Raw genomic sequence first — 17,932 nt, 5'->3', positions numbered from 1 at the left:
GTCTGTCGGCTGTTGGACCATGAACCGAACCTCCATTGTTCCTCCCTTCAAACAGGTGGAGCTGATTTTCCAAAAATCAGTCTGGGCTCATTAGTTCATTCCTGTTTGAGATTCAAAGAAAACACGTGGTTAGCACATGAGGAGGATTACTTGGTTTAAGCTGAAGAATTTGGAATAATATGGGACGTTGTTAAAGTAGGAGGAAGCTGAACGCCATGTGCATCTAGCTGGCCTATATTTCTGGGTAAGTGGCAAAGTGGCTATTTAACAAGTTGCTCTTAAAACTGACAATGTTTAGAAAAATTTTATTTTAAATCATTTCTCTTTTGTGGCAGAAAATGAGAGGTTTCCTGATAATTGCTCTTGTGCTTCTTTTCTTATGTGAGTTTTGGTCAAATATCACAACACAAGTGACCTAAACATCTCGTTCTCGCTTGTAAATCTGCTCTACTAATTTCGCAGGGCTTCTGAAAGCTGACCAGTCAGGTGACAAAGGAAATACTCATGAGGTTAGTGAGAAAAAATAGGAGTTTACGGTTAAAATTGGGGCACAGAATTGTTTCCTTTGTCACTTTCCGTTCTGGTTCCCAAATTGGGGCAAAATGGATCGATTTAAAAAAAAAAAGCTTCTCTGTTTATATAAAGTGTTAAGTTTGGCACATTTAAGAGTTTATTATTTGGGAGGAAAGAGAATTAAAAAAAAAAAGTGTTCACTAATTGCAGTTGAGGTGTTCCCTGAAGAAAAATATTTTTACACTATTTGTGGGGGTATTGAATTTTTCTTTTTTTTTTTTTTTTTTTTTTAACTTTGCAGTTGCTGGGATGAGAATTGACCATGACCTGTGCCACAAGTTTGAGATGTAACTGCTGAGTCTGAGCTGTGTCACAATAGCTAAGATTATGGCAGTTTCAGGATTGTTTACAGGGGTGCCACTTTTAACCCTGGAACTGTGGCATTTTCATAGGAAACCATAGGATGCTATAATGTTGGTGGTCTTATAAAATTACATCAGACTAAAACCATATTTTCACTTAAGTCCTCAAAACTTGATGTCAAATGTGTAAATGTAAGTATTAGTTTAGGGAGTCAAAATGACACGACATCTAAAGAGTTGTTAAGAAAAACATTTTTTAAGACCCTTATTTGCACATATTTATGTGCAATCAAGCATAAGAAGTGATGGAAATTCCTTTCAGCTAAACGTTATGAGTGCGGCCAAGATGCATATTGCTCGCATGTATTTTAACCCCCCGTTATCATGTGCGAATAGTCATTTCTCTTTCTTTTTAAAAAATCAACACTTGATGTGTCCTTGTTTCTTTTGCTTTTGCAGAAAGGAACCCTGGGGGAGTTGGTGCTCACTCTCCTCTTATCTCCACTCTCTTTGTACTCCTGGGTGGCTTCCATACTCGTCAGATTCATCATATCCATCCCAGCTCTTGGTCTCAGCGCCCTTCATTACTCCGTTGCGCTGATCTTTGCTGGGCCTTGGTGTGTGGCGACTATCTGCGTATCCCTGCTGCTGACTTGTCTCCAAATCACCCTGTACCTGCTTCACATGACCCTGGTGGTTGGGGTGGTGATAGTAGTTTTGACCCTCGCACGATCTAACTCCACTGATCGTGAGACCGTTGAAGAGGTGACAACAGATGAGGCAGCGAAGCGACTCCAGCAGTGGAGAGTGGAGCATCAAATGAAAACCAAACCAAGAAGGATATTTTTTAGAGTTGCAAAACAAGGCTGACTTTTTGTTGTGGTTTGTTTCTGCCAGGAAAAAAAGAACCTCGGCTTAAGCAGCTTTGAACCTTCTTTAAAATTCATTAATTTTTATACATGCAAAACTGCTTGAATTCTTCTTACATTTATTGTGTGTGTGTGTGTAAATTGGTTTTGAGACACTTTATAAGGAAGCAAAATAAAACACTCTCGTATGACTCTGATTTTTAAATGAGTAAAAAAGCATCTGCTAGTCGCTACTTTAACCAACAGCCAAGGGTTGTCCACTTATCTTTCTCATTTTCCTTTCTCCAGTTAGAACTGCGGCCCCTCCAATTATCTGCGGATTGTTGTGCTGTTTGCTTCACATCTACAGATGTTATCATTAGTCATGTCTGTCAAATGGAGATGAGGACAAAAGAGGAACAGGAGGAAATCTTCTGCATTCATTACATCAGTCTTTTTAATCTTTCCGTGTTTATGCAGTGAAGTTCAACAGTGCAAGGCAAACCATATCCCTGTAAAACACTAAAGGGAGTTAACAGAGAGAGAAACTACATGTGGTGGGAGCATTAAGTCGGGGCACTGGATGCTTGCCCAACCAGTAAACAGATCTGCAGGAAAAACTTGGGGGGGGGGAGGAGAAAATGGTGGAAAATGCACAAAAACAACCACTTCTATCAAAACCATTAACCCTGAGCGAAGGGTTTAACGATGAAAAGTAATGGGCAAACTTTTTGGGGGAGGGGTTGTGGGATTGAGCGCATGTCTGTGTGAATGAGACTGAAAGACAGAGGGGAAATGAGGCTGGATCATAGAGATTTATTACATGGCCGTGGCATCCTAATTAGCATAAAGACTGGACTGGCCCACTCAAGCAGAGAATTAAAAACCTTAATTGTGCTGTCAGCCTTGCTCTCTCTTTCTCATTGTTGACTCTACTTCATTCCACTTTCAATCGCCTCCTTACGCTCCTCTCGTCCATTGGCTTTTGGCTTATAAAGTAGTCTACGCCTGTGCTGTTTTAATTGTTGGTGATAAATGAAAAGAGGGGAGTTTGTAATTGTCTCAGAGATGGGAAAATGGATGGATATCGTCTGCAGGAATGAGATGTAGAGTGGAGCCCCCTTGCAAGAATAGTGGAAAGTCGGTTAAATGGTTGAAAGGATAAACATTTGTCAACCACACCTGAAAAATTAATCCCCGACAACTTTTCCTTTTCTTCTCAAGCCAAAAAATGTTGGGATGTGAAACCCGAACAAATACTGCATTAATCTGCATGTGATTGTGGTTGCATTTAGTATATTTTACATAAGCTCTTTGATGGACTGGTGAACTGTCCATGGTGTACCCTGCTTTTGCTCTGAAGTAGCTGGATAGACTCCAGCAACCCCAACAAACAATCCTCCACAAGAAGATTGATGGATCGATATTTTACATAACTTCAGTTAACTCAGATGGATGCAGTGACAGTTTTGAGTCCACTGTTCCATAAATTGAATGATTATCAGTGAGGGTATTCATGTATCTGTTGTTTTTACAACATACTTGAAATAAATCAACTCAAATAACTTACTTGGTGCATGGGAAATCTTGCGTATTTGTGTTTTGAATTATTATATTGTATCACTGATTTCAACAAATTACTTATAGAATTTAACAAAGTTGAAATATTTTAAGGTCACTTCCATCACTTTAGACTTTAATTTTCATTTCAAACCATTTCAGGGTGGTATACAGTTACATCCACCCAGTCCAGTATTAAAAACAGCACTCAGCAGCCTTTAACTCTGAGATTTTGTCTTTGTTTGTGTTAACCCTTGTGCTATTTTAGATGACCCCACCCTTCCATCGACGTGTTCTTCCTACCATGACAAAGGTGGATTAAGGTGGAAAGATTTCATGTAATCCATGGACACCAGTGAAGATCACAAATCATTGAAGAAAAACGGTGCAGCACACTGTCTTGTGGGGTCTAGATGACCCAACTCCCACTGTTAAAGTGCCTAGGATAGCACAAGGGTTAATATGGATGCCAATCATCTTTTTGGATTGGAGCATTCCTAGTGTTGTGATGGAACATCAAAAATCACTTAATATCAATTAAAAAAAAAAGGTTTTCAGCAGGGTTGCGGCTCTCTCCTCATAACAAGAAGGCCCTGGTTCGAGTCCCAGCGGGGACCTTTCTGTGTGGAGTTTCCATGCTCTCTCTGTGCATGTGTGGGTTTTCTCCAGGCACTCCATCTTCCTCCCACCGTCCAAAAACCTGCTACAGAATGTTAATTGGTTACTCTAAATTGTCTCTAGTTGTGAGTGAGTATGTCCCCTGCGACAGACTGGAAACCTGTTCAGGGTGTACCCTGGCTTCACTCAACAGTAGCTGGGACAGGCTCTGGGAGATATGGTGGGTTAAGAAAATGGATGAATGAATGAATGAATGAATGAATGAATGAATGAATGAATGAATGAATGAATGAATGAATGAATGAATGAATGAATGAATGGATGGACGGAAGTTTTTAGCAGGAGAAAGCCAAATGTGATTATGGTACAAACAAACCTTTGTCCCCAAGAGCCTTGTGCTCTGGTTGTTCAGTGTCTAGTTGTTCAGTAAAGTTGCAGAAGGATACTCGCCAATATACAGCTTAAGATTGCCTGTGAGAGAAATAATTATTTTGCAAGAGGGATAAGCTAAGTGGCTATTAGATTTTGTTTCAGCATTTCATCCAATAGTTTGTGTTAGCAATCACAGGAACAAAAAAGCACACAGCTTCATATTTCTGATGAGTTCACAGGTTGATTTCTAGCAGTTTTCCATGAATGTGTCTTGCTACAATGTCCTTAAAGTCCCTTTTTTACATTGATCCCAAATCACATTTTAACAATAGTGCTTGTATCTGCAGAGAGTTTTTATGTTTATGTGAAGATCATCATTGGAGAAGAGACTTGGACAGTTAAAGTCTCACTCTAATCATCTTTTGATCTATTGTAAAAGCATTTCTAGTGTAATTATGATCATGTTGTTTTTCGGCAAAGTAAAAAACCTGTCATTTTCTAGGACATAGTTTCTGCAGAGCAGGACGAATTCATAAGAAATTCACGTCCATAATCCATCTGTTTACACTCTCTCCTGCTAGCTTACATCCCCTCACAACCCTAAAATAACAAATAATAAACAAAATGGCAGGCAGTATTGGAGCTATCCACCCGTGCATTTTTGAGTCATATGGCAGCTCAGATGAGAAAAACCAAGACATAAATAGATCTAGTCTTCATCAGAATGGAGCAGAGCAGGAAGCTCGATCTAGTAGTTTCTATGTTACAGCTATAAGCTTTTTTCAATGGCATTTTCTAGTCTGCTGCTGATTCACTGATTTAAAAAAAGGAAATACTCAAAAATGCAATTTTTGTCTTACCGTAATTTTTCTTGTAAATTTCATTCGTCCTGAAAAAATTAACATGTTAAAAACACACAAAAAAGCCATTTTCATCTGAATGGGTCTTTAAAAGTGGGACTGTGGAACAGAATAAACATGACGAGAGAGAGTGGAGGAACAGACAGAACAACGGTAAAAGGTCCTGCTTGTGTGTCTCGGCTGTCAAAGCCAACAGCAGCAAACGAGGTTAGAAGTGAGAGGGAGGCCGGCCCTTCTCACACTGCGTCTCCTCCAACACTGACAGCTCGTACAAATAGTAACCCCTTCCAAAATGCACTGTTTGAAACTTTGTGTTTTACCTTCATGTTTTGTCTTTTCAACCCCTTCTTTTTTGTGTGCGTTTCTGCTCTTATTCTCCATCTCCTGTTTTTTCCCGTCTGTGTTCCACACTCACTTTGCCTCAGTTTTGTCTTTGTTTTTTTTCCTCCCTTCTTCCTCTCTTCTCATCTCTTTCTCTAATTGGTCTCCGCTAGGTTAGCTTAGACAGGCCTATTCATCATAGCACTATCCTAAGAGACAAACCCTCTAGGAGCAAAGTGCAAATAGACAGAGTCAGACCTGAGGGCGATGGAGTCTACAGCTTGTCAACCCACTTCTCTCTTTTCTTTTTACGTGTTTTCTCTTCTTCCCTCCCTCCTCTGTCCTTTCAGTGCAGATGTCAGTTTTGCAAAGGGAAAAGAGGGTGAGGGTGGGGAAGGAGAAGGAGGGAATGTAGATGCATTAGTTAGGCTATTAGTTCTACAAGCTGATTCCATGCCTGTCAAAGGTCCAACATTTTTCTGAGCTCATGCACGCACAGACGCTCGTCGTGTCTGACATTTTTAAGTTGCAGCGTCTGTTTTTAAAGAGCTGTGAGTGGCAAGGAAGAAGAAAAAAATTCAAAGTTCCTTCTCATTTTTTGTGTCCAAATGATAAGTAAAGACCAGAAATGATCACCCTGTCAAGGCTTACACATTTTTACATATCTGGGATTTCAGTGTGTGAGGACATGAACAGAGCTAGAAAGGGCAACGAGGAGCATGTAGGCATTCATTGTGAGGTGTCCAAATGTCTTCTGTGATAAGGTCAAAGCAGAATTTTTATGCCTTTTGTGTGTCAGTTTCTCTTCATTTGATGAGCCAGAAGTTTGACCAAGAAACGGCATCAATTAACAAGAGGACAAAACAATGATTCAGGCTATCTATAAAAGTCTGAACAATAATGTCAATTTGCGTTTCTGTTTCATTATTTAATAAAATTCAAGAATTGGTGTATCTAAAAGGTCATCCTCTTTAAATAACCACTCCAGTAAAAATTGTGTTATGTGTGTTTTTGATATGATGCTGTAGCATTTTTCTCATGTTGGAGTCATATATAATGAAAATTAAGATTGAAATTGCATTTCTGAGGATTTCTTTTAATTCAAGTTGTTGCACATCAGAGGAGAGATGTAGAAATACCATTGGAAAAAGTTTCTAGATGCATGCAGGTCTTTGTTTTCCTCGTCTGAACTAGCATCTGGCTCAAAACTGTTCGACTAGATAGCTCCAGTATTGCTCACCATTTTTGTTGCATTGGTAATGGGATGTTGGGGGTGTGAAGGGCTGTAGGCTTATGGCAAAAGTGAACACAGAGGAATGATGGGAAATGGGAGCGGCTTGCTCTGCACCAACGGTCTGCCCACAACTTGGAGTTAAATTTCTTAGTGAACTCTGCAGAAACCATATCCTAGAAAAATGACAGATTTTTTTTATTTTACTCACAAAGGGCGTAATAATTTAAAAGACCACTGAGAACACTTTTAAAGGAGATCATAAGATGATCAGAGTGGGACTATAAAGTTGAGATGATTCTATTTTGATGCCCAGTTTAGTTACAGTGGTAGACTTGACACTTAATATTAGGAGGGGTTAAAGTGTAAATGGTTCCTTGGTTCCAGAGCGTCAGTGTGACTGCAGATAAGTGCTCCCTCTGGGGATGAATGAAATGTGGAGAAAAATCCTCTCACATTTTTGGTGTGTGACGACCAGTGAGAGTCAAAATGTTGGTAATTCCAAGTAAAGTGAAAAAGACCGTAATGTAGTGGCTCTTCTGACCTTCTCACATTGCTTGTTTGTTTTTTTTTACTCTAGACCTTTATACTTTGTTGCAATCAGATTCACTGCCTACTTTCACCACCTAAAACCAAATTCTAAATGGAAGTCCTGAAAAGAGTTGAACATCCCGAGGATGTGGGCAGCGAAAATCCCCCTGAAGAAATCAGCACTGGCAGCGTAAGAACAGAAAACACCTGCATAGCTTCAAACGTCCAAATAAGAAGATTTGAAGATGACTAAAGAACAGACAAATGCATGAAAACCAAATATGAACCGTAGCAGAAAATCGCTCAGTATATTACATGAATTTACACAGTGTGTAAGTGTTTGCTGCTCATTTGTGAAAACAGGACTAATACTCTTTGAGATGAACAGGACAGAGTGGAAAGAAAGCACAGAGCTAGAGATGCAAACGCATCAGAGGTCATGAATATGCAGCACGTGTGTCTGCTCACCGCTGCACTTCCCTTTACGCTTTCTGTTTTGTCAGATTCTCTCCTCTTCTTGTTTGAATCCCCTGCTCTTTCATTCCTCGTACATCTTCAGCACCCCCCCCCTCTCTCTCTCTGGCATGAAGTCCTCTTTACTAATCATCTGAGGCCCAATTATACTCAGTTGGCCCCACAACTCTTCTCTACAGGGGCTCTGGAGGGCCAAAATATACAGACTCTGACTGACGTTAATTTGCATGACTTCTTGGCCTCCATAAGCACCGCTGTTGTCTGTCTTCTGCCTTTGTATAGAAAGTCAGAGGAGGAGGAACGTGAAATAGAGAAGATGGGAGGAACAGTGTCAGAGCTTGGTTGTATTATGTAATGTGAAGGGAAAAGAGGAGAGTAAAACGTGCAGACGGCTCAGTGCTGCTTTTGACAAAACTAACCCTCATCTGGCAAACTGTTTGAACATCAGTTCTATGAAAGTTACATCACTGACATTGTGTGTTAGTCTGGAAATAACAACATTTAAATAAAGAAATATCTGCTGTGTTTTTTGGATACCCCCCAGACCTATTTGGCTTTTGATTTTAGACAAACACCTTGTCCTTGGTAGAAATTCTGAAATATGTGAAAAGTAGAAGGTTTAAGCAGAAATTTTTATCTGCAGCTTCTGCTGATCCCAGCAAACATAAAGCCTAGTCAGCGCTTATTTGGTCAACAAAAGTGACTAACTTTAGATGCTACTAGAGTCGTTCAACTTGAGGGACAATACACACACACACCAAACCTGAAGAATTTTGGCTTAAACAACTTCTTTGGATTCTTTTTGACCTTTCAGCTGCTCCTTTTTGCAGGTGAATCCAGAGAATTTTCCATAAATCGGGTGTTTAATTTGGCATCAGCTTCACATTGGAAACCCTTCCTGACACAATCATTTGTATTTACTGACTTGGGACCAGCATGTGAAATCCGTGGAGCATACCTCCTACTGGTAGCATTTATAAGTTTTATGGATTGACTGTGGAGACCATTTGATATCATATCAGCAGCCTGAATCATTAATATAAGGCAGGATGGATCCATGCTTTCATGTTGTTGATGCTAAATTCTGACCCTAACATCTGAATGTCCCAGCAAAAATAGGGACTCATTGGACCATACGTTTTGCCAATCCTCTATTGTCCAATTTTGGTGAGCCTGTGTAAATTGTAGCCTCAGTTTCCTTTTCTTAGCTAACAGGAGCGGCACCTGTTGTGGTCTTCTGCTGCTGTAGTCCATCTGCTTCAAGGTTGGACATGTTGTGCATTTAGAGATGCTCTTCTGCAGACCTCAGCTGTAACCAGTAGTTATTTAAGTTACTATTGCCTTTCTATCACCTGGAACCAGTCTGGACATTCTCCTCAGACCTCTGGCATCAACAAGGCCTTTTGCCCACACTGTAAAACCTAGAGATAGTTGTGGGTGAAAATCCCAGTAGATCAGCAGTTTCTGAAATCCTCAGACCAGCCAGTCTGGCACCAACAACTACGCCTCATTCAAACTCACTTAAATCACCTTTGTTCTCCATACTGATGCTCAGTTTGAACTGGAGCAGATCGCCTTGACCAGATCTACATGCCTAAATGCATTGTGCTGTCATCATGTGATTGGCTGATTAGAAATTTGCATTAATGAGTAGTTGGACCAAGAGAATCTGGCTGCAGACATAAATGTACAGAGACAGAAGTCCTTTGCCGGAACCGGAAGTCCCCTCATATCGCTCGAAAAACTTTATTTTAACTGGCAACTCTAACAGTTATAGTTTTTCCTGTTTCAAGTTTTAATTAAAGATTTTTCTACAGTTCAGAACACTTTAGAATTAGGGCAAGTTGTATTCTTTCTGCTTCCATTCGATGATGTAAGGTGCCATGTTGTCTGCAGCCAGGTCCCTCTTAGCTAGACAGGTGTGCCTAAGAAAGGGGCCAGTGAGTGTTTGATACAGCAGGACTGCACCAGGCTTATTTTTCTAGTGGCCTTGTTACTTGTTTAGTCCACAGCAGCCCTGCTCAATTGCTCCTTTCGATGAAAGGAGAAAAAAATGGATTCTGACGTTAAACTCTGATTCTGGATCTTCCCTGCAAGTGACTTCAGTTTTATTGGCAACACGACATTTGGTCATTGTTTCTTTTCATATAGAGGTTTTTCTAGGGTCTTGGTGGGTTGTTTTTTTATTGGCAAGGAACCAAAACAAGGTCACATTAACACATACATACACACAGTTGTTGCTCTGTGTTCTGGAGTACTGGGCAGCCACCCAATCTGCGACAGCCTGGCCCATGTCTCAAGCTGGGTATGAGCTGTTTTCAGTGTGTGTGGCGTGTTGTTGCCATGTCGTGGCTTGTGTCCTATTATCACCCCCTCCTTCTTTCCTCCTCACACACACAAACACACTCACACACAACTCTGCCCCTTCGTGGACTCGGCCAGCAGCCAAGACTGCAACACTGGGGCACTCCATTCACTCAGATTGCTGAGGTGAGGAATGGGAGGCAGTGGGACAACATGTTTGTCCTGAGGATGGGAGTAGAGCTGAGAAGTGACACTTCAGGCACAAACAACCAGCACCTCTGTTGTCAACAACATGCAGTCCATGCTGAAAGGCGCATTTAGAGGCATTCACAAAGCAGAAAAACAAGTATTTCCTTCAAAAAATGTTTACAGTAAAACTTAATAACTCAGACAACACCTTTCACTTCCAAAAAATTATGTTTATTCTGAGGGACCAATAAAATTATGGCAAATATTTACAAATAATTACTTCTCAGTTTCACATTACAGATACATAAATGGAATAATTCACCAACAACAGTCACTCATGTGGACATATGGACAGGTACACGGACCGAGTTTGAAAGGATGCATCAAGCAAACTGCAATTTAATATTTAACACTGAACTCAAAGCCAGGAAATTAAAAACAAATTACAATATCAACAACAGAAATATAAAAAAATAATATTATAAAATTAACAAATTTATTCCAGTTTTCTGAACAAAACCAATTTAAAGTCTGGAAAAAATAAGAAAGAAATTAAGTGATATGATATCTTTGGCAAATTCGCACTGCAGTAAAATACATTCAGATAGTAAGACAACACACAACACACAAAGAGAAAAAACACCAAGTTTTGTTTGCAACTACTAGAAAATTGAATAAAAAACATACACATTTTCTTAAAGAAGCTTTTCTTTAGCCTTTTTTAATCTTCCCCTCCACAATACTTGAAGGCAAATCTTATCATCTTGTGTTTGTACCTGTAAGTCTTTTCTGCTATTTAATATGTTTTTGTACAAGAATATTTCAAACAGGCGTCACAGGCTTTGGTGAGTGTTACAGATATGTTTTCTTTAGTTGTGATTGGGTTTTGCATTTTGACGTAAAGAAGTGGAATCATTAAAACCGTGTTTATCGTGTGAAACTGTTCTTGTGTTATGTTATTTTTCTTTCATTGAGTTTGTCTTTTTTTCTTTTCATTTGTTAATTTTTTTATCGAAACATCACAGATATAAATATTTTTCCAACACCCCAGATAGGAAGCCATGGACACAAAAAAACTCCAGATTGTTACACGAAAGGCCACAGTAAGGTGAAAAATCATGTATCTATTTTTTTTCTTCCTTTCTATTTTGATTGAAACATCTGCTTAGAGAAAGCACAGTCGATCCTTGTAGGCTGTATCAGTCGTGAATATTACTCCTGCTCCAAAGTTGTGTAATATTAAGATGTACAAAAAACTGCAGACTTCAGTGTGAGATCAGTCCAGAACCTAGTTATTTCTGCTAGCATGAAACAGATTGTGCCACTAATTGCTGTCAAGATATGACGCTGAATTCCCCTCTGGTTTAGGAAGGCAGTAGCCATCTTCATAGATACATATTGAGATACAGTCAGGCAGTGTTCACTTGGTGGGAAAATCCTAATAATAACTCAAAGATTTACATTTGTGTGAGCATCCCATTTGTCTTAGAGTTAGGATGAAGATTCTGGATGCAAGTTGGGTCTCATGAATTGTAAACTGCGGGGAAAAAAATGTTTGTTTAAATTGAAACAGATTTTTCAATGAAACCCACCAGATGAAAATGGTTTTTTAAAAGTTTTGTGGAATTTTTCTCATGAGGGATGAAGAAAATTTAGACTAAAATTGCTTTTCTGAGTATTCCATTATTCAAATAGCTATGAATCGGTAGCAGATGAAAGAAACGCTGTTGGAAAAGCTAGTAAGTGTAATGTAGAAGTTACTACGGCAAGCCACAAGCTCCCTTCTTCACTCCATTCTGATCCATCCACTCATAGATGATTATGTAGGCCTACGTCTTTGTTTTCAAAATTTGAGCTGGCATCTGGTTCAAAACTGTACGTCTGGATAGCTTCAGTGTTTCTCGCCATTTTGTTGCACAGCTAATGTTAGGTTTGGGTTGTTTGGGGCTGTAAGCTAGCGGAAGAGGACGTAAAAAGATGGTTGTTGGGAAGGGGGCGGGCTTACCAACAGTCAGAGGTGAATTTCTAATTAACTACTGCCGCTCTGCAGAAAACATGTCCTAGAAAATCACAGCTTTTGACATTTTGGCTAACAAAAAGTCCACTGGGAACGCTTTCAAAATAGATCAAAAGATGATTGGAGTGCAACTTTAAACACTGATTTAGAGAAACCTGAATTTTGATATGGATTCTCAGTTCAAATACTGATGCTTGCTGCAGTCCTGACTTTGAAATGACCTTGGCACAAAAAAATAAACCACCTTCCTTCCAGAATTTCTAACAGGACAGTGGGCATCACGTCTGAATAGTCACAGAGAAAAGTAAGAGAAGAAGAGGATTAACATTTCTGTCAGAAGAAAGAGGAAGGACTTTCTTGGGAAGGTCACGAGCCTGAAGTCAACACAAGAGTTTTAATATTCCTAATCCTGGTGATGCTCAGTCCTGCAGGAGCGTAATAGAGAGGCGGCAGTGCACGAGATATGATGAGATTAGGGCTGAGGGAGGGGGGTTTGAAAAGACTGGATGAGCTTCTGATGGCACAGCAGGTTTGGGCTCCCCTGGGGAAGGCAGGGGCATAAGAGGAGGGGCAATCACCACTTTGCAAAGGACAAAGGGAGGCAGCAAGTGTGTCTTTACTAATATTTATGTGTGTGTGTGTTTGGCCTCTGCTCGCTAGGCTTTCTACTGTACCACCCACAAGACAAGATCCCCCAACATGCCTGCAGTCAATGTCACAGCTGCCAATTGAAACAACTGCTGGCCAGTGAGAATCCATTCTCTCTGCAAGTGAACCAGTCAGGTCAAAGCAATGGCAAAGCAAGCTGTGCTTCACTGGGAGATGCATAATTACACACAGCATTGGAATGTACTTAAACTACGGGCATTGTCTTTGTGTGACATTTTTGCTTTTTTGAAAGTGCATACAGGAGATCTGGCTGCAACCTCAAAAAGACACTGCTTTAAATAAACACCATGGTTGCTTGGCTTTTGATAGGGAAAGAAAAGTGGTGGTTCTTTTTTTCAGACTGATTAACTAATGCAATGACTGACCACTTGGCTCTTTCCCATTATACTTGGTTTTTCCAGTGGTTGTTCCATATTCACCCAATTGGTCATATTTACCCCTTATGAAGGATTGTGCATGAAAATCTCCAAGAATTTGGACATTATCGTCTCAGATGCATCTTTAAATAGAAGTAATTTTTTTTTAAAGTAGGTTTTTGGCCAAATAGCTCTCAAAATGTTGGATCTTTCTTATGCCAATGTACTGAACTCAACTTTCTCTCATCAGTCATCCTGTAAAAGATTATGTTTTGATGCCCAATCCTTAAATTCAGATGCAGTAAATTTAGCTTATACTGTCTTTCATGAGTCTTTTTAGGATGTTTAATGGTGGCAAACTGCTAAAAGTTGCTGTAAATTTCAGGGGACATAGATCTGATTGCAGACTAACCTGCAACTGGCTTCTGTACTTTTGTAGTAAAAACCTAAACCAGGAGTAAAACTGGATATTTTGACTACTTGATGATTCAAAATTGAGAAAAATCCAGAAAATTTTACCTTTGAGTCGCACTAAATTGTCGTGGCATGACGGCTATGTTAACTCACAGAAAGAATTAGGCTTGTATTTTGGTGCATTTTTTCATCAAGTGTCAAATTTCTGTTTCAATTTTGCCAGTTTAGATTGAAATGTTGTGAAAAGTCCCTCACAAGAATTTCAATTTTTTTTAAAAACAAAAACTAAACAGAGCACAGTTTAAGATGATTTTCAGATTCCCACCAGGAGTTAATAGTTATTTTCAATTATTTGGGTTCATTTGAGGTGAACCTTTTTAATGTACTTTTTTGTTTAAATACTGCATTGAAAAGCACAGTTTTCCAACTGAAAGGGATAATACACACACACACACAAATTTGAGAGAGGAATGAAAAGGTTACATTTTATGGGGCTTTGTTGCAGAAGGGCTTTGTCAGCTAAGTCAAAGCTGAGAAAAGATAAAGAAATCTGAGATAAAACATAATCCACATCAATCCAAATTTCATTTCTTTAAAAATAGTGAATCCGTTTTAAGTCACGTCATCAGAGCTATGGTGCAACAGTCGATGCATCGTGGAAACAATCGTTGACCTACAAGCGTGTGCTAAGCAGGGTGGATGATTGAGTTTTACAAAAGGAATAATAGGGAGGAATCTTGTTTTAGTGACTCTCGGTCGGTTGGGGTTGACATATAAAACTAAAGGCACTGTCCTTGTTTTCCGCTGGTGTGGTTCAGGTTCAATAATGCCTTAGAAGGATAGAAGTAAGGAAAAGTCTCCTGCTGAGGTGGACACAAGCAGCTCAACAGGTGGGCAGTCACAAGAATCTTCTTTTTAGTTGTGTACAATTTTAGAGTCTACAAATGATAAAACTCCATGACTATCAAAAAAACAAAACAAATACAGTAAAATTAACTTTTGTTTGGTGTCTATATAATACTTTATGTCTCATGCTGCAGATTTGGTGCGTTGAATCCAGTTCTCTTTTTGTAGGTAAAACTACAAGCAATGAAAATTAAGTTAGAAAGTCAACAGTTATTGATGAAAACACCACATAGTTTTAGTCTTTTTATGATCAGAAAAAACCCTCCACATCTGCGATTAACATAATTGAAATTCTATCAAAATTGTGACCTCTTCCCTCTTTCACCGATAGGCAGAATTAAAACAGGAAGCTACAAGATAAGAAAGACGATACCCTATCACAAGATCAACGTTGTGCGACCTCTGACATCTGAGAAGAGCAACACACTGATTCCAGATCAGCACTTCAGGGCAAATCTGTTCTCTGAACATGATGGGTAAGGCCTCGACCCTGGTGTCAAGCATTGTCACAGCGCAGAACGTATGGAGACAAAAAAAACAAGAGAAATGTTCACATGCTTTTTTTTCCCCCCACAAAAAACTGTGGTTTAAAGGAATCAAACGGTTCCAAACAGCATCAGGACAAACACTCAAAGGCGAGGGAAAGAACTAAAGAACGTGGTCACACTGAACTAAGTTATAAACGGCACCTTTGAGATGATGATTGAGAATCTTTGTGCTTTTGTCAGCCGATCCACTTGGGGGGGCCATCTTTGGGGAGTTTCAGGAGAGACAGGAAGACGGACCGTTTTGCTTCCTGTTTTTTTTTTGTATTTTCTTTCTAAATAGGAGGCCATAAAATGGCATCTTATTAAGTGGCACCTATGTCAAACCATAAACAGGAAAATGGCAATCTGATCACATTTCAAACAAACAAAAAGATCTTCTCATACTGAAAGTTTTTCTGATGATCTGCATCATCAGATCATCACTATTCTAGCACAACAGATCGACACTAATATAAATCATCACAGGCATTCACTCTCATCGCAGAGCAGAAAAGATTTTTAATATATTACTCTTTCTCCTCCGTCATAAATAGCTCTTGATCATGACTGCGCCTTCCTGGCTATGGGGAGGTAGGACAGCACCTTCCTGTACAGCAAGTTTGGTTTGATGTGAACAAAAATTTTATAAAATTCAAGAGCAGATGTGAAAGATTAATTTTAAAAAAATCTTTTTGTTTTCTAGAGGAATAAGAACTGGTTTGGCCTCAGCTGCTGTTGGCTTAGCCCCAACCCTATCAGCAATTATCTAATAACACTTCAACAGTCATGAGGCCAATCCAGTTTTGGATTTTGAGACACCTGGGAAAAGTTTCCCAATAATTATCTTAGCCTAGTAAAGGCTTTGAAGGACAAAATAGAGAATTAGCAAAAATTAATTTGGTCTTCACATAGGAAAATACCCAAGTGGTCAATCTGATTTACATGTAACTCATATTGAACAGCAACTCAATTAATTTGATGTTCACATTTTCATATTTTGATATTATTTTTCTTTAAAAAGTGTTTTTGGCGATAAAACACAAACATTGTAAAGCAAATTAAGGAAAGTCCCTTAAAAAAATGGTCTTTTCTGTGTTAGGATTTTGAAAGAAATGTGCAGCAAGTAGAGATTTTGTTTGCAAGAATTGGATTGTCATTTTCTTACTGAAGCATGGATTTAAAATAAACTATGTAAAGTTGTTAAAATACTGTCCGAAAAAAAAGAAGAGATTTTGTTCTGGTCAGCTTGACAATGTCCCTAGCACAAAATCACATTTTACCCAAATCCAAACACTTAGTCTTTATAAATGGGCTACAGGTTGTCTTGATAAGACTTTCTGACACAGTAAGTCCCATATTCTTATGGTCAATTGAACCCCGACAGTATTGTGCTGCAGCAAAGAAGTGTTGTTTTGTTTAAGAGTCAAAATCACAGCTATCAAAGACTCAAAATCCTGTCTTGGTCTGTGCAAACGTGAGTTTTTACGGAACAGTGCTGGTGCTATCCATCCCTCCCTCCATTTTTCCTCTAATGCTCCTTCTTCTCCCCTCTTTGCAGGATGTGGGGGGTGTCAGTGGCGATCGTAAGCGGAGGCTGTTGCCGTGGCAGCAGGGCCTGCTCCCCGTGATGTTGCACTGTAATAGTATGGTGATCCTGAAAGAAAACAAAAGTACATGTACTCTTACTTATATACTACGTTCAACAGACTGTAACAGAAGTAAGGAAGTATCTAAAATCTGTAACATTTTATTTTGGGGGCAGTGTTAATGTGTTTTAACCCTCTGGTTGTGTTGGTGTCCTGCGCCTCACTTTCAAAATTGCGGGGCCTGTGTTGACTGATCATAAATTAGCAGTGTCATTTTTACTGAACATTTTTTAACATTTTGAAAATTGTAGCAGAGAACAAAGTCTCAAAGTAGTCTTTAAAGACCCCCTTCAATGAAAATCACGTATTTAACACGTTCTTGTGGCATTTTTCTCATAATGGAGGGCATGTATAAAGAGAATTAACATTCCAATAGCATTTCTGAGTATTTATTCAAATCAAGAATCAGGAACAGATGAAAAAATGCCATTGGAAAAAAATTGTAGGCGGGCCAAAAGATGATGAAAAGGATGATGGGAAATGGGGACGGGCTTACTCTGCACCAACGCTTCCACCCACAACTCAGAGGTGAATTTCCAAGTAACTACTGCAGAAACGACGTTTGTTTATTTTGACAGTATAATCATAATTAAAAGACTACTGGGAACACTAAAATACATCAAAAGATGATCGGAGAGGGACTTTAAATTTCTCTTACAGCAGTAGGATATTTTTTTGCTGTATAAATGTGGAAAAATGACACACAGATTAATTTGAACCACCTATTGATGGATAGAACGAACAAAGCACAATAATCTTGTATTATTCTACGTTGGACTAATCAAAAAATTTCTTTGAAACTTGTGCAACTGACTTGTTCTGGTCTTTTTTCTTCATGTATTTCTGTCACAATGTCATCGTACCCTCAAATCATAGCAATTAACTTGCCGAGAATAATTTCTATTTCAGATAGGAACGATGGTTAAAATGACAAAAATACGACTCGGGTTTTAATAAATCTGAAATCTCCTCTTAACGTGCAGTTTAAATGTGAAATGAGCAGCTTCCATTTTCTGTTAAGATTATATTTTATGAAAAATGTAAGAAATGAAAGGAAAAGGATGAGATGACATGAGCTGATGAAGCTAATAGCTGGAAAACTAGTCTCGCCTTACAGTAGATCTGACTTTGTCTGCTTCCAGCCTCTCTCAGTGTTACCATCCTACCTTCCACACACACATGCTCACACACACACCATCTATGACAGTCTAAGT

The 17,932-nt window shown here is 39.1% G+C and overlaps 1 protein-coding gene and 1 long non-coding RNA gene across 11 annotated transcripts in view; one reads left to right on the top strand and one right to left on the bottom strand.

Moving 5' to 3' along the window:
* The first annotated feature begins 94 nt into the window (after positions 1–94).
* Positions 95–1,935, top strand: LOC144991198 (uncharacterized). Its single transcript, XR_013655155.1, has 4 exons — positions 95–244; positions 336–381; positions 463–509; positions 1,335–1,935. It is a non-coding gene; the product is annotated as an uncharacterized LOC144991198 (long non-coding RNA).
* Positions 1,936–11,142: 9,207 nt separating this feature from the next.
* LOC144981201 (paired box protein Pax-5-like) overlaps positions 11,143–17,932 on the bottom strand; it is a 62,201-nt gene continuing 55,411 nt past the window's right edge. For 5 of the 10 annotated variants that reach the window (XM_078953454.1, XM_078953459.1, XM_023956475.2 and 2 more), the window contains one exon: positions 11,143–16,726. In XM_078953454.1, the coding sequence (XP_078809580.1) occupies positions 16,644–16,726 (83 nt within the window). In that variant the 3' untranslated portion in view covers positions 11,143–16,643. The remainder of the gene's footprint in view (positions 16,727–17,932) is intronic. The other 5 variants (XM_078953463.1, XM_078953466.1, XM_078953464.1 and 2 more) reach the window with 1 other exon arrangement.

The sequence above is a fragment of the Oryzias latipes genome, chromosome 1, assembly GCF_053564925.1.
Source record: "Oryzias latipes strain Hd-rR chromosome 1, Olatipes_Hd-rR_3.1".
NCBI classification, from domain to species: domain Eukaryota; kingdom Metazoa; phylum Chordata; class Actinopteri; order Beloniformes; family Adrianichthyidae; genus Oryzias; species Oryzias latipes.
This window is presented reverse-complemented; position numbering and strand designations above follow the sequence as displayed.